Source organism: Mizuhopecten yessoensis, unplaced genomic scaffold (genome assembly GCF_002113885.1).
Source record: "Mizuhopecten yessoensis strain PY_sf001 unplaced genomic scaffold, ASM211388v2 scaffold11069, whole genome shotgun sequence".
Lineage (NCBI taxonomy): Eukaryota > Metazoa > Mollusca > Bivalvia > Pectinida > Pectinidae > Mizuhopecten > Mizuhopecten yessoensis.
Genome location: NW_018408864.1, coordinates 1,549,291 through 1,565,601, shown reverse-complemented (window position 1 = coordinate 1,565,601; position 16,311 = coordinate 1,549,291). Strand labels below are relative to the sequence as shown.

Here is a 16,311-nt window from a genome sequence, read left to right as displayed (position 1 = left end):
CTCTCTCTCTCTCTCTCTCTCTCTCTCTCTCTACCAAATTGTACAATCAATAGAACAAGAGGCCCAATGGGCCTGCATCGCTCACCCGGTATAAATCTCACACTTGCTACCTTAAAAGTGATCAAATATAAAGCTTCAGGCAAAATATCAGTATTTATGATTAAAGTCATTCAAAAGAACCTGTTAAAAGTTTTTAAAACATTTCACCACTGTTACTTTGAAAGTCGACCAAGTCATTATGTTGAACAAATTGTATAGCCTTTCATCTCAGTACGCAACTTGCAAAGTATCAACATCCTGGGACCCATGATTATTCAGAAGAGGTCGTTTAAAGATTTTAAACAAATTTGACCTCTGTGACCTTGAAGATAAGTCAAAGTCATTCACTTTAACAAACATAGTAGTCCTTGATCTGACTAAATATCAACATCCTGAGCCTTTTGGTTATTCAGAACAAGTTGTTTAAATAGTTTAAACATATTTACTCCTTGTGACCTTGAATATGATTCAAGGTCATACATTTAAACAAACTTTGTAGCCCTTCATCTCAGCATGCTACTGGCCAAATATCATCACCCTGTGCATTTTGGTTATTCAGTAGAAGTTATTTAATGTAACTCACATATTTGACCCCTGTGACCTTGAATATAGGTGAAGGTCATTGATTTGAACAAACTTTGTAGCCCTTTATCTCAGAATGTTACTCGCCAAATATCATCACCCTGGGCTTTTTGGTTATTCAGAAGAAGTTTTTAAAGTTTTTAACATATTTGACCCCTGTGACCTTGAATATGGGTAAAGGTAATTCATTTCAACAAACTTTGTAGCCCTTCATCTCAGCATGCTACTGGCCAAATATAATCACCCTGGGCATTTTGGTTATTCAGAAGAAGTTGGTTAAAGTTTTTAGCAAATTTGACCCCTATGACCTTGAATATGGGTGAAGGTCATTCATTTCAACAAACTTTGTAGCCCTTTATCTTAGCATGCTACTGGCCAAATATAATCACCCTTGGCATTTTGGTTATTCAGAAGAAGTTGTTTAAAGGTTTTTTTAAGACAATTGACCCCTGTGACCTTGAATATAGTTGAAGGTCATTCATTTGAACAAACTTGGTAGCCCTTCACCCAAGCATGCTACTGGCCAAATATCATCTCCCTGGGAAGTTTGGTTATCTAGAAGAAGATGTTGAAAGTTTTTAACATATTTGACCCCTGTGACCTTGAAAACGGGTGAAGGTCAATAATTTTAACAAACTTTGTAGCCCTTCATCCCAGTTTGCTTCTGGCCAAATATCGACACCCTAGGCCTTTCGGTTATTAAGAAGAAGTAGTTTAAAGTAAAATATTGACACCGGACGACGGACGACGGACGAACGGACGGACGACGGACGCCGCGCCACGGCATAAGCTCACTTGGCACTTTGTGCCAGGTGAGGTAAAAACACATAGTTAGATGTAAAATATTATAAAAAATTAATTAAGATATTAATGATATCAGATACAGGGTTGAATCTATATATAGCACCATCGCATCGTTTCCTGTCATACACCCTACCAAAGTACATATTTACTAAATTGTTTGATTTGCTGTTTATTTATTTATCAGTATATGGAATATATATACACCTACCCTTTTCGTGATGAGAACATGGCTCTGATTATATCTGTAGTTTTCAACAGTTTGATTAGCGAATGTACTTCTTCGTTGTCTTCGGAGTGACAAGTGTCGTTTTTGACACGGAGTCTCGTTTTTACTACAACTGGCATAATGCCGAAATCCACACACAGATTCCTGACGTGTCTCTTTGGTTCCAAGTGAAGCTGCCTTTTCTTCTTTATCATTGTACGGACAAAAACATAACTGCTGACTGTCAGGGTAATCAGGAAATTCTTTCACAAGTTTATCAACTTCATAGTCTTCGTCCTGGAACATGTGTTCACTATCGAGTAATCTGAAACGAAATAAATATGCAAATCAATAAAAATACCCTTAACGAGTTTAAATAACAATTTCTTATTATGAATGATGTATAGAAAATGAAGAAGAAAGGCTGAGATCAAGATGGCAGAACGTCAATATTTGATTTTAAATCGGCAACCAAATAACACGAACTGATGTGCAACGAATATCAATAACTTCTAACGAATTGCAACAAGTTATTTTGTGCAATTTAAGTTTCAGTTCAAAATCAATTTTAGATATTATTACCATGGTGATATTATATAATAAATATAATATAATTCGCTCGAAATGCGAATCGGCTACATAAAAAAGGCAAGAATTGGTCTATGACAATTGATCTTTCCCTAATAAGTTTTATTGAAATCAGTTTAGTAGAATTTGAGATTCAATCGAAAATGTATTTTTAAATGGCTGTCATGGCGGCCATTACATTAATTAATGAACGTTAAACAGGGAATAACAAATCCGATTTGAAGGACTCTGGTATGTCCTGGTCTTGGGAGGGAACCCATTGCCCTTTGGCGAATGCTCAACACTAAGGCCAAAGTGAGGTTTTACCAAGGAGACGTTAGGAATTAAAAAGTGCGCTAGGAAATAGGGAGGTAATAGAAATAGCCAAAATGTCATCACCCTTTAACATTTGATTACTGGGAAGACGTCGTTTAATTTTTCTTAAACATATTTGACATCGTGACTTTCAACCAACCATGCTACTGCCAAAATATCAATGATCTAAGCCTCTTGGTTATTAGGAAGTTTAGATTAAACAGTTGATGTCAGGCGGCGGACGACGGTCGCTAAAAGACGGGATAAGATCATTTGGTCTTTCGGGCCAGATGTGCTAAACACAATCTTATTGACTTCCTGTCTGGAAAATAATCTAACTGAAATCAGAATATTAATATGTTATTCTTTGTACATGACCTATAACTCTAACAAAATGTATAATGGCCATAGAGGGTACAATTATAACGTCGAATTATAGATATATATGGATGTAAAGATAAATGCTACCTTGACCTATGTGATGAAGTAAAATATCACTTACTTAAATGACTCTGTGAAGTCATTTGGATGATACCACCAGGGTTTCGTGCATGCGTCGATTGGCATACTTCCGTCCCTATGTGTGAAGTCGTTACACCTGTTGTTATCGAGGCTTCCACATAGACCAGAGGTGCTGTTAACTTCCAGGACAGTAGGATACAAAACAATGTCCCAAAAGTTCTTGAACCTTCGTGTTGCTGTAATCTTCAGTCCAGTTGGCACACGGAACTGTGATTCAATAAAACATACAAATATTGTTATCGTCCTCAAACGTATCAGTGACATCTAATTTAAATAAAATATAATGAACAAATCAAGATCCTACCTAGGATTCTGCCTTCCTCAAATTTCCTTGTTCATATGTTACCCCTATGGTTTCCCTATCAGCTAATGTCGTGTTTCAGCAACCGTCGTCCGCCGCCTGACGTCAACTGTTTCATATCAACTTCTTTTTGCATTGGTGGCTTCTACTTTCTACATTACCTACATGGGAGCACGTCTTTTAACGACATTGACTGTTAACTCTTTCCTGTTTCGCGCATATTATTGAATTTTTCTTCACATTGATCTCGATGAAAGGTTTAAGTGTAAAGCTCACCTCGAAGACATTGTCACGTGGTATGACCTGCAATTCATCGTGTTTGCCGCAAATGTAATTCACTCTCTTTTTTTTTTTATCACAGAGGTCGAGAATGTGGTAGGATTTTCCGACGATCACTGCGACACCACATATACAGTGTGCTGATGACCAGGCAGTCCCTTTACAGAGTGTGGATTTTACCTGCACCTATGATGACATGGTATGATGTTTACATACATTTTTTCACAAAAGAATGGTAATCATGCACTGTATATAGGGAAATAAATATATGTCCACTTCAGATTTTGCCCTTCGCTGATTCATAATTGCCCAGTGTAAACATTCATATATAATTACTTTGTGATTTGCTAATATCCGATGTAATTTTGAAATTGTCTCATGACGGACACGGTCTTCTGGTAAAATTATCAATTACGCAAAAAAGCATTTTCACAAAACGCAAATGATATGTGCGCAGAGATGTTTTCAAGGTATAACATCAAAATCAATCAGAACAAATATTGTTCTTGGTATAGGTAACGCGATAAAAATGATCTGCTAAAATGAAACCGTTGTATTTCGTTAAACATCTCGTGAATTGGAAACGCATGTTTTTATTATTGAAATTATCCTGATTCGATAACAGTGGTCTATTAAGTATAAACGTACTTGTATTGGAAAAGTAGAGTGCTGGAAAGCGGTGTATACACCAGGTCTCTGAAGCTCGTAACGCCTGGAAAACGACGGGTTAAAGTAACCAAATCATGTTCCTTCATCATGATGTTACCAATACCATTCAGTTACCGTTCTTAAATTATAACAGCTTATTAATAAATTAATGAATTTAACCAGTCGTTATACGAAAATCGAATTATTTCCCAACGATTTGAAAGGTCTATTGCGGTATTTTTAATTCAGCTGAACAGGATATAAACGTGAATTATTTTATAAAGTGACCAGTGTGGTGAAATCATTTTAAAACTGGGGTTAAACAATATGTGTTTAACCGAAACAACATCACAACGTCAGGTTTTATAACCGATACAACTTTCACACATAAGCCTACATCATATCAACACAACCCTTAGGAAGTAATACTCTATTCTCAATCACAACAGTTAACTCTTTAGACATACAGCAACAACATTAAATAGTCTAAGGGTAAACTACAGACAATTGCGACATAGCTATACTCGGTTTTACTGGTACTCACTGTGAATCGAAGGTGCTCATATGAGGGTCACACACAATGTAACAAGACTTCTCTTTCCATATGTTTGTATCAGATTTGTCGTATATGGTTACCTGTGAACAGTCGAGGGCTTATGGGATGAGTGGATTAGTGTTATGCGCCTTTTAAAAGAGTGACGTATACTTAAATTGGCTATGCACGTTACGGAAAATTAGAGTTAAATGATTGATTACAACACTATTTTTATAAGAGAATTTACATGCAAACGTATTACCATTACAGATTCAGACAGTCCGTTCCAGAACTCATGTTCTCTGTGGTGCGTCCTAAGCTGGAAGAGGTAAGTTTTGTCGTTCAGACGGTACGATGTTTCATCATCATCAAATGTTGATATAGTGAAATCATATGATACGTTCCATCTATGTCCGACAGTGTAGTCAGTGTTCGTCCCTCCTTGCATTCCTAAAGAACACTTGTTATGATTTCCAATATTCGCTTGGTTACATTTCAGGTAAGAATATGATTTCTAGCCGTCTATCAAATCTGTAAAAGCTGTGCAATGTCTATCTGGATCCTGTGTAGTCGTTTGACATCCTATCGGAACAGTAGGTCTTACACGAACGATATGGTTTCCACCGCGGGGCAGAGAAACGTGTTTATCACTCTCGACCTTAAAATAAAAAATGTCATAAGAATAAGTACGTTTTATGCATTGCTTTATCATTGCAGAACATGTTGGTCGACGATGTGGAACCTTTTTTTGTGTGTGCGTGTGTGTGTGTGTGTGTGTGTGTGTGTGTGTGTTATTTCGCTTCGGTTTCCCTCACTGCTAAAACTCTACTGTTGTAAATTAATGCATCAAAGGCATCACAGAGAAGGGACTTTACAATTGAAATATTGTGCGTAGTAATCTATGGGAATACACATTTCTATACTTGTGTATTGTTATTGACGGGATTGCGCTAGAGTTATGTATTGTAGATCGAAGCCTACCTTTAGTCCAGCAAAGAACTCAGGACTTTTCCTCAAAGCTCCAACCTGTCCATCCATTGTACTCATTGCTCCAACCTCACAGAAAATCTGAAAGAAAGCCACCAGCACAAAGCAGACATAAACGCTTTAGGAAATGATAAAATTTTGATCGATAACGGAAGCCTCTATTTAATCATTTTGTTTGCTGCATACTATATAATCAATGGGACATGTTTCGAATCCAAAGCATCTTCAAAACAAATCTAAGTGGAAAGAATTATTATTAATAGCAATATACAGGGTTATAACTATTCACTTTGTACAGTGTTATTACGGGTATAAGTTTTCATTTCAGTAATAATTACCATAACTTTAGTATGCATATACAATACCTACACCAATCTTTGTAACCCAAAAACAAAAAATTCAAATATCCCTACCTCCCTACCTCCCTACCCCCCTACCGTGACGGAAACCATATCTCTACGACAGAGCCACGGAGTGATCTCCCTTCCTCAAACCCCTTTTATGGAGGGTTATTACTAATCACTTTGTACAGTGTCATTATTAATATAAGTTTTCAGGGTAATTGCAAATTATTGAATACAATTAAACATAACACTACTGTATACTGGGTAAATATTAATCGTTGTGTAGAAGGGTTAATGTAAATTATTGCACACAACGTATGTCTAAAATGTTGTATACAGGGTTGTGATACATTGATGTATACAGGGTTGTGATAAATTGCTGTATACAGGGTTATTAAAAACAATTGCATACAATGTAAACATTGCACAACTGCGCACACGGTCGTTCTTCATCACTTTGTACAGGGTTATTGTAAATTAATTGTCTTAATTACTATGTACAAGGTATTTCTTAATCACTCTGTAGAGGGTAATCGTTAGGTTTTATCAGTTTTATTTTTTGAGAAAGCCGTTGCTAAAAAAGCTACGACCGCATTATCTTTCAGTGGAAGTAAACATGTACAATATAACGCTGTCGATCGACAACACAGTGTCAACTATGAGTCTGAGTTTACACATGGTACTCTTCTCACTAAAGGTATCAAAATGTTTAAATCTAATGGGATATTTGTGTTCATAGCTAGATTTGAATAAAATGAAAAGGGTGAACTTCAGTATGCACGTACTGAAATCGTACTTCAGGAAAAATTAAAACCGTACAAATTACGATATCAATATGTTTAAACGTAAACTAGATTACTCATTTAATTATAACGATGATGAGGGTGTTTTTTGGAAGATGCTTTTGATTCAGAATAGATTCCTGTTCTTGTATTCCAAAATAAATGCTAGGTGAATAAAGCGAGAATTTACGTTCCCTCTTGGACAGGAAAAACATTTTTGTAAGTCAGAAGTTCACCGACAGCTGCCGCTTTAACGTATGGTTGTACAGTAAAGGATTTCTTCAGTACTGATTAAAAACGCCAAGAAAGAATTGTCTCTGGTCAATTTCTCGATATGGATTGTTCATCAACAGTATCAAACTATATTATCATGAGTAATTTTGTGGCAAGGTTATAAAAAAACTTACTTCACTAAACTGTCCCTTTAAAGTCCGTGTACAAGGTTGTTAGAAAATCATTGTATATCGTGTTAGTTGTAAACATTGTGCACAAGATAGTCAGACATCTCTTTGAAGTGGATAATTGTAAATCAGTGTAAACAGAGTAAATATTAATCAAACTGTGTACAAGTTAGTTAAAAAATACTGTGAACAGGGTTATCGTAAATCACTGTTGACAGGGTTATCGTAAATCAATGTATACAGGGTTATCGTAAATCAATGTTGACAGGGTTATCGTAAATCAATGTATACAGGGTTATCGTAAATCACTGTGTACATGGTTTATCGTAAATCACGGTTTACAATGCTAGTCTTAAAATTTGTGTACAATATAGTCAAAAATCATAGGGTTATCGTAAATCAGTCTATACGATGGTAATCTTAACTACTCTTGACTCCCTGTCCGATTCGATTTCTTATTGCTTTTTAAAGCAATATATTTAATGACTCGTTTTGTGAATAACTGTGTAAAGAGTTATTTTCAATCATCGTGCAGGGTCCATTTTACTTTTCAGTGTTAATCACTGAGTTAAAGCTCTAAAAATGTTATTGTTGATGCTATGTGTTTTTTGTTTATAACTGATTGCATGGTAAGTGCTAATTACTATGAACAAGGTTACTGTTATCACTGTGAACAGGGTTATTGTAAATCACTCGGTAAAAGGTTTTATTTACAAATCTCTTTGTAAAGGATTTTGTGTTTTAATAAGTGTGCACAGGGCTATTGCTATTCACGGTGTAAATATATTTTGATCATAATTCACTTAGTGCAGGGTTATTGTAAATCACTATGAACAGGGTTATTGTGAACCATTACGTACGAGGTTATTATTAATTACATTTTACAGAGTTTGTGTTAATCGCATTGTAAAGAGATATCTTTTAATAAAGCAATTGACCAACGCCGACACCAACACCCGGACGCCAGGATGACAACATTAACCTCCGTCTAGATTTGACAAAAAACAAGAAAGTAGCGTGAAAACCTGACAACTTGATGCAGGCATGCATGGCGTATCCTGTTTAACTTATACGATAACTGTTGATAGCATTGTGTAGGTATAATAAGAGCGATACAAGTTGAGGGGTACTTACAGTTATACCCATCGTATTAGCATCTGAAGGGAGTTCAGACTCCAGAAGGAATGCCTCTGTTGTATCACCAACTGTCTTAATGTGGTCAGATATAAAATTACCATTGACGTAAAAGAAAACAGTATAGAAAAGTCCACTTTTCTCAGTGAAGATGCACACAAATTTCAGAATGTGGATATAGAAAGCTGAAGTTGTTGTCTTCTGTTCGATCCGGATCAGCTGTGGTACGATTTGAACATTGGATGGAATGAAATCTGGTGCAGGATCTAAAATAGGTGATCGTTACAATTAGAAACATAAGGTCATTTGATGTGTAGTGCTGTGATGTATAAGAAAACTAGACATTATCTAAACTTGGATGACAAGGCGGTTTCACATCACTCGTCACTAAAAACTAAATCTAGGTAAATTCAAGTTATGATACGTACTCATAGTTAGAATAGGGCTAATGGCGAAAATACAGCAAGGTAAACTCCTGAACAGAATCAAATATGTTGATATTCATATCAAATAGCACTGTAATATAATATTTTACTTATGAGGTCATACAAATTACTCATGATATTCAACAATCTACGTCTCTCAAGAAACTGTAAGATACAGGTTCGTTAGTGTTCAACATTTGTAAAGCAAACCTGTTGTATATATATAATCGACTGATACATATCATAATCGTAAACAGGTAGACGAAGGGGGTATGCTATTATTTAAAAGTGGTTTTATTAATGATCAGAACGTTGAAGTCGCGACGCTTAATGGACAAACAGATATTTGTTGAAGGATATTTTGCAATTTATCACAGGAAGACACCGACGTCATGGCAGTTGTACATATCCACGCGATTGACCTATTTGTGTCGTCATTGCAACCTCGAATATTGTATGGTCACCTAAATGTTTTCTGCTTATGATGGTCAAACATTACGCGGGAAGGACCAAAATAACGCTGATACAATTCCATTCATAACTCCATGAATGCATTTTTTAGCAGTTATCATATAGGTTTACTTACCGTTTGACGTGCTCTGAATGGCTGTAAAAGACATGAATTTAGTCAAAACTAACTTAATCATTGAAATAATTTTTAATAAAACGTTTATTTTTTCTATTGCCACGGTTATAGTTAACGTCCGAGAAAAATGGTGAATTGGTTTTATGGTAAAATTTATTGCTTTTTGTTTCTTCTTACGACTGTCACTGATAATGCCCATAACATTTTCACAGCTTCATTCAGCAACTGGACTTTTACCTATAAAATGTTACATGTGAATACAGATAATTGTTTGTCTTCAAAAAACGATAACATATAGGTTGTAGCAATTCATTCTACTTACTTTTTAAAAATGTTTTGATTCCCTTACAAGCATCAATGGTACAATCAAAGAACAAATAAAACAATCGTTCTAAATTGTATTGATAAAAACATTGTTTCTCAATCAAACCTGAAGAAATATGTGTCGAACCGAGCAGGGAAGGGGGAGGGGTAATTTCATCAAACATATACCTGTTACACATTTTTATTCATAAATGCAGTGTAGATAATAACTGTAGCATGCATCTGGCGTTGAGATATATTAGTCCACAATAAAAACAAAGGAATCTAAATACTTCCTTTGGTTATATAACAATTGAGAAAACCTTTATACTTTACTGTGATCAAACCGTAATTTTGTCTGCCAGTGCTAACAGAACACCCAATGTTCAGCTATATCAGTATTATATGCACTGTACTTCTAAAACAGTTTTAAAGAAAGAAAAAATGGTTTCTATCCTTTTGCACAGTAAATAAGAGTTGGCTCAGACGTCAGATGCATGTATCGATAAAAGTAAAAGTTATTATCAGGATTTTGTGCGAGAAAACACTGCAGTTTAAAAAATATATATAATTAAAGGATCACCCCCTGCTAACTTCCAACCCCCCCCCCCCCTTTCTTTTGNCTAACTTCCAACCCCCCCCCCCCATTTCTTTTGATTTCTTAAGATGCTTACAAAAACAATTTGGTAAGATTATTGTATGGTTCTAGTGTGTATTTATGCATAAAATAGACGGTATCTTTGGCATGATTACAAGCCAATATATAGCAAGGTCTTCGTTGTCTTCTTTCCAGGTTTGTGTTTTATGTGTCGTTTATTTGTCTTATTTTTAGCTTTAATGTTACACAAAATTACATCATAATAAGTAAGAAAGCTTCAAAATTTAACATGGAGTTCTGTCAAAAATAGGCCATTGTGATTTTGATCCTACATTTTTCCTTTTTCCCCTCATATCTCAAAATAAATCATAATCTCACCTAATTTTATGTCATATCCTGACATCATAACCGAAAGGTGTATTTATGAAAAAAATCCAAAACAAACAACTAACTTATCAGTGATATCTACTTAAAGGTCCAAATTGGCACCAACATTTATTACTATTTGAATTATAACCTGGAGACAACGTACATACATCATTGAGGACTTACCAAAACAATATCTGCCACTTGATGCACGAGACCCCAGTCCTAGAAGGAAATATAGTCTGTAGTCTCCACAGTTCGTCACTTTGATCGTGAATGTTTCAAAACAAGAATTTCCGGATTCAAACAAAGATGAACAGCAAATCCGTGTGTCCTTCTCACCTTCCTCTACTGTCGGGATATTGTCTGCAAAAACCAGGTGACTAGTACACACTTAACGAAAGAAGAAATATGTGATGATTGAACATAGGCACAGATCAGACCGGATCATCTTAAACTGTATAAGAAAAAGTGAAGAAATATACGAATGTCCCGAATTATTTTGTTTTAATTCAAAACAGTACGGAAAGAAAATTTAATTTAATTTCTAAAATTTTGATTTTCTTTTCAAAATATAGGTGATCCTTAGCAAACTGTGAGTAGTTTGTATATTTTTCTTGATTATGTCACCTAGATCTTTGTCTGAGCTTCACTATTATCCGAAAAACCTTGCCGAAGCCACCAAACATAGTATTCCATCCGGTTGTATTATACTAACATAAGGTAAGCTATTTGCTGCAAGAACCACAATGCTGAAGCTTTAGCAGATAATAACAACTACAGCTTTAAGGATTCTGGTATGTCCGAGCATGGAAGAGGCCCCCTTACCTTATGGAACCTTTATCTTTGTCTATGTTTCACTATTAGCCGAATACTATCGCTTATCCATAGTTGGTCATCCGCAATGATCCCAATTGATAAAGAAATTAAACACGTTTTATGTATTCATAATTGTTTTAGTGCATCCCGCTAAAGTGGTCAGCTTGATCTATATTGTGTATTCATCCACAGTTGAAGAAATAAAGCAACACATGCAAAAACATGTTAAAGAAATTAGTTTATTGAATTTTCTCCGAGCAGATGATCCAACTTTTTGGACTTGTTTAAGCTCTAAAACTGGTTGTCCTTGGCGTCGGGCAAGTAGCTTTTAACAACCCTGATCAAAAGATTTTAAAAGTGGTAAAATATAGGTTTGATCGGGAACCCTAAACAGACATCTATAGTTCTTGACTTTATTTCTGTATTAACTGTAATGTGAATCCAATTAATTAATATCCCATTTTTGTTTGCTTTGGTTATATTGCGTTCAGCGTTCGAACAACAGCTAAAATAAGAACTTACCTCAATTATTTAAATGTTTGTGTGTATGTGTGTATGTGTGTTACATTGTGTAGGTGGTATGTTGGAGTAGTAGCCTCCATGTGATAGCACGGATCCGAAGCCAACTTTAGACTGCTACCTGTCTGAAACACCTTGTAGAAGCCACCTAGCATATTATTCAATCCGGTTACATTATACTGATAAAGGGTTAACCACTTGCTGCGATAACCAAAATGCTGAACCTTAGCAGGGAATAACACTTACACTGCTACAAGCGAGGTATGTCAGGCAAATTATAAGGAAAAGGCGGGAGGAAATATGTCGGTCCAAAATGTTGCAATGGTTGCTTTTGTGTCCCAAAGCAGAAGGCCACAAGCAAATCCCAAACTCTGGAGGGGTTCTAACATTAGATGTCTCTTCTAACATCCAGTGGATCACAACATGTTTATACGTTTCTCAATCCCAGATCTTCAGGGGTGATAATACCGGCTGTTGTCAGAATGTGGTCATCAATACCCTATATAAGAAGTCTCATCATGTATTCTGTTTTCAATCTGTCATTCCCTGCAGCTGAATCTAGGTCAAAAAGTGTTTTGTATTGTTTTACCGCCCGTTGGCATATAAAATCAATTAGGATAAACCAAAAACGTAAAAAGATATTCATAGAAAGTATTATATTACACTAACCCTAAATAATGGAAAGAGTTTAAATATGGAAACTACGCCAATAGCAAACAAACCGATGATATAATATCTCAAATCGTGTTGTAAAGATGAGAGTAATGTTGTCTATTAATGAAACCAAATTAAACAAATTGTTTGTAGTGAACCTTGTCACGCATTTGTTGAAATTTAAAACTAAAATATTTCAGAGTGATAACCGGGGTAATGGCAAGGAAACCATAGGATACACTTAACAGCAAAGTGAAAACACTGACCTTCACAATTAAAGTCTATTTCTCACCGAATCATGGCGATTCATCAACTTGCGTCTCACAAAACCTTCTATTGTAATTGTATTCGTTAGTAGCCGTCGTCTGACGTGTTAGCCTCGATAATCTGAGTAAACTCTTGTTACTGACTCACCTACGTCATGTAAGCATCGCCGTCTGATGTGTTAGCCTCGATAATCTGAGTAAACTCTTGTTACTGACTCACCTAGGTCATGTAAACATCGTCGTCTGACGTGTTAGCCTCGATAATCTGAATAAACTCTTGTTACTGACTCACCTACGTCATTTAAACATCGTCGTCTGACGTGTTATCCTCGATAATCAGAGTAAACTCTTGTTACTGACTCACCTACGTCATGTAAGCGTCGCCGTCTGATGTGTTAGCCTCGATAATCTGAGTAAACTCTTGTTACTGACTCACCTACGTCATGTAAACATCGTCGTCTGACGTGTTATCCTCGATAATCAGAGTAAACTCTTGTTACTGACTCACCTACGTCATGTAAGCATCGCCGTCTGATGTGTTAGCCTCGATAATCTGTGTAAACTCTTGTTACTGACTCACCTGCGTCATGTAAACATCGCCGTCTAACGTGTTATCCTCGATAATCTGAGTAAACTCTTGTTACTGATTCACCTACGTCATGTAAACATCGCCGTCTGACGTGTTAGCCTCGATAATCTGAGTAAACTCTTGTTACTGACTCACCTGCGTCATGTAAACATCGCCGTCTGACGTGTTAGCCTCGATAATCTGAGTAAACTCTTGATATTGACTCACCTGCGTCATGTAAACATCGCCTTCTGACGTGTTAGCCTCGATAATCTGTGTAAACTCTTGTTACTGACTCACCTGCGTCATGTAAACATCGTAGGTACTAACACGTACACGTATCATACAACTGAGAGATTAGGCGTCCATGTGAGTCATTGTGTTAGTATAGATTGGGGTAAACGGCTGGTGTTGGAGAGACTGCAGTGTCCTAATTTTAGTGTTAAAGAGGAAATAAATAAGATCGACGTTATAATTAAATTACTTGTATATCTGAAAGAAAGGAAAATTGAAGGACCTTACAAGGATTCTGTCAGCATTCCTGAAAAACACTTCTAACATTTAAGATTCTAAAGAAAGCAAAAACCAATTGACAGGAGAAGAGGCACAAGTTGTTCCCATGCGTACACTTGTGGTACGCCTAACAATATCTGTCACTCACCATTCATCCAGCACTGAGTAGTTGATCCACAGGCAAATTTGCCGGCCTCCATAGACATGGCCATGTCGAATTTGTTTCCGGCCGAGTAGTACTTTTCTGTTAAATGGTTGTCATTTTCTTTTGTGTCCTGCTCTGATGGTCCACGTGAGGATAAGTCAGGCACCAGGGGATGGTTTGTGTCACATGGGTCTGTAAACGTAAGCGTTATAGTTAAACACTCACACTGAAGTAAAGGTGAAGCAATATTATGATCGTTAGGCACTGTTATTATTATGCAAGTTATATTAAATATATAATAAAAAGAAAAGCTAGAACTGTTTAATGAATAAATATGGAATCAAACACTCTAAGATACGGGGAAGAGTTTCGATAAAAACGAACAATGGATGATAGCTATAAAATACTTAAACATGTACGTAGGACGGTTTTTCAAATTGCCTTTACGAAAAGTCCCGATGTTACAGAGCACCATGTAAGTGACTATACAGGCTGAGCTAAAGAGCAATGACCACTGGTAAATTGGTAACATTATATACTTATCCTTAATGGAAAGCATTTGAACTTAAATGTAAAACCAAGTTTAGCGAATTTAAGGAGGTGATAGTACACAACAGCTGATGCCTACTGTTGGCGGTGCAAGTATGATAAAGGTTACTTCCTGAGTGGGTAGTCAGGACATGAGGTTACCATGTAAGTGCTAAGTAGACTAGCTAAAGGGAAAATGGCTTTAGCTAGTAGTCATAGACAGGATGGCTCCCTACAGACAAATCAATATATCATACAGGTTTGTCCTATTAAAACAAACAGTACAACATGGTAATAGTATATCAATACAATTGATGCCAACGAATAAAATACTTATATATATATAGGCGATGGTATATGGTTTGGGGAATAAAAAAAGAAGATATATTTACCCTGTGAAGCCACGTTGGCAGAGAAAAACAGGACCTCGAAACACACAACCAGTAGCATCATGACGATGTACCACGCACGGACCTATAGAAAAAGGATGAAAGTACATGAAACAAACACACATGTGATTGCACTTTTAAAAGTTGGTAACAGATGGAGTATGAAAGAACCCACTGCATTATATAGCGGTTTCGTCCTTTGGTGATGCTTAAAGTGCAAAAGACGTTTAGCAAACGTACATTCTAAATATTTCAAACTTATTATATACACAACAATGTCCTACTATTGAGTAATATAATATTTAAATACATGTAGGAAGCTTAATCTCGAGATAACAAATGACATGTAAACAAAATCGTATTTCGTACTCAAAATCGATAAAACTATTTTCCAATTCTGTGATGGTATGTTAAGCGTCAGGTGTGCCCAATTTAACTAGCAATCGTTATTGCATGAACACAGATCTGCTAGGCGACATAGACTAAGTAAATGTGCATTGTTTCTATAGAGATTTGTGTTGGAATGGTTTTCAAGTTTATCACATTTTGGTATGCCCCAGATATTTAAATTCTGATAATTGTATTAACAACGTTCGGCAATGATCCCTTTTTGAACTCATCAGGCCAACACTGTACTTGCATTACTTTGTTCCTTTAGAAGAATGTACTGCCACGGTACGATTAGTTTTTTCCTTGCAAAGTGACACATAGGGTTAAATAATGTATCACCTTGATGTTTTGTCTCAAGCCAGAAAATTTAGTTAAAAACCATGATATAGAATAAATCAATGTTTCACCTACCTTAGGCATTAGTCCAGAGATTTATCCTTCTACCATGGAAGTTATAAAAGCGGTAACAAGAATTTCTGTTTTGTATATTTTGAACTACACGGGGACAATATATCTTGTATTATGGGTGCTACGGCCAAAACATTATGCACCAACATTTGTTATGCACAATGGATTACGTATTTCAATGAAGGGGTACAAGGTGTTTGAAATATACGCATTTAATGACGGATCTCAACACCGTAAAACAATGGTCACAATGATATTATCAAACCAAATTGAAACGTATCTTTAAAGACGTAAAACAATCAGACACGCTTTATAGATATATTATTGTATGGTATTATATAATTATTTGCATGAACTATGTCATTTGAACCAGTGCTATAACAAAGTTT

General features: G+C 36.0%; 2 protein-coding genes across 3 annotated transcripts in view; both read right to left on the bottom strand.

Moving 5' to 3' along the window:
- LOC110465323 overlaps positions 1-5,452 on the bottom strand; it is a 14,249-nt gene extending 8,797 nt beyond the window's left edge. For both annotated transcript variants that reach the window (XM_021521053.1, XM_021521054.1), the window contains exons 1-6: positions 5,060-5,452; positions 4,807-4,898; positions 4,263-4,326; positions 3,612-3,800; positions 3,015-3,241; positions 1,634-1,955 (exon numbers count right to left, since the gene is read on the bottom strand). In XM_021521053.1, coding sequence (XP_021376728.1) covers positions 1,634-1,955; positions 3,015-3,241; positions 3,612-3,800; positions 4,263-4,326; positions 4,807-4,898; positions 5,060-5,245 — 1,080 coding nt within the window. In that variant the 5' untranslated portion in view covers positions 5,246-5,452. The remainder of the gene's footprint in view (positions 1-1,633; positions 1,956-3,014; positions 3,242-3,611; positions 3,801-4,262; positions 4,327-4,806; positions 4,899-5,059) is intronic.
- A 209-nt stretch (positions 5,453-5,661) lies between these two features.
- LOC110465324 lies at positions 5,662-16,311 on the bottom strand. The gene is made up of 7 exons (XM_021521055.1): positions 15,926-16,311; positions 15,128-15,209; positions 14,211-14,399; positions 10,910-11,089; positions 9,457-9,477; positions 8,446-8,711; positions 5,662-5,865 (listed from the first exon to the last, which is right to left on the bottom strand). The coding sequence occupies exons 1-7, from the start codon at positions 15,932-15,934 to the stop codon at positions 5,731-5,733; spliced, it is 882 nt and encodes a 293-aa protein (XP_021376730.1). The 5' UTR covers positions 15,935-16,311; the 3' UTR covers positions 5,662-5,730.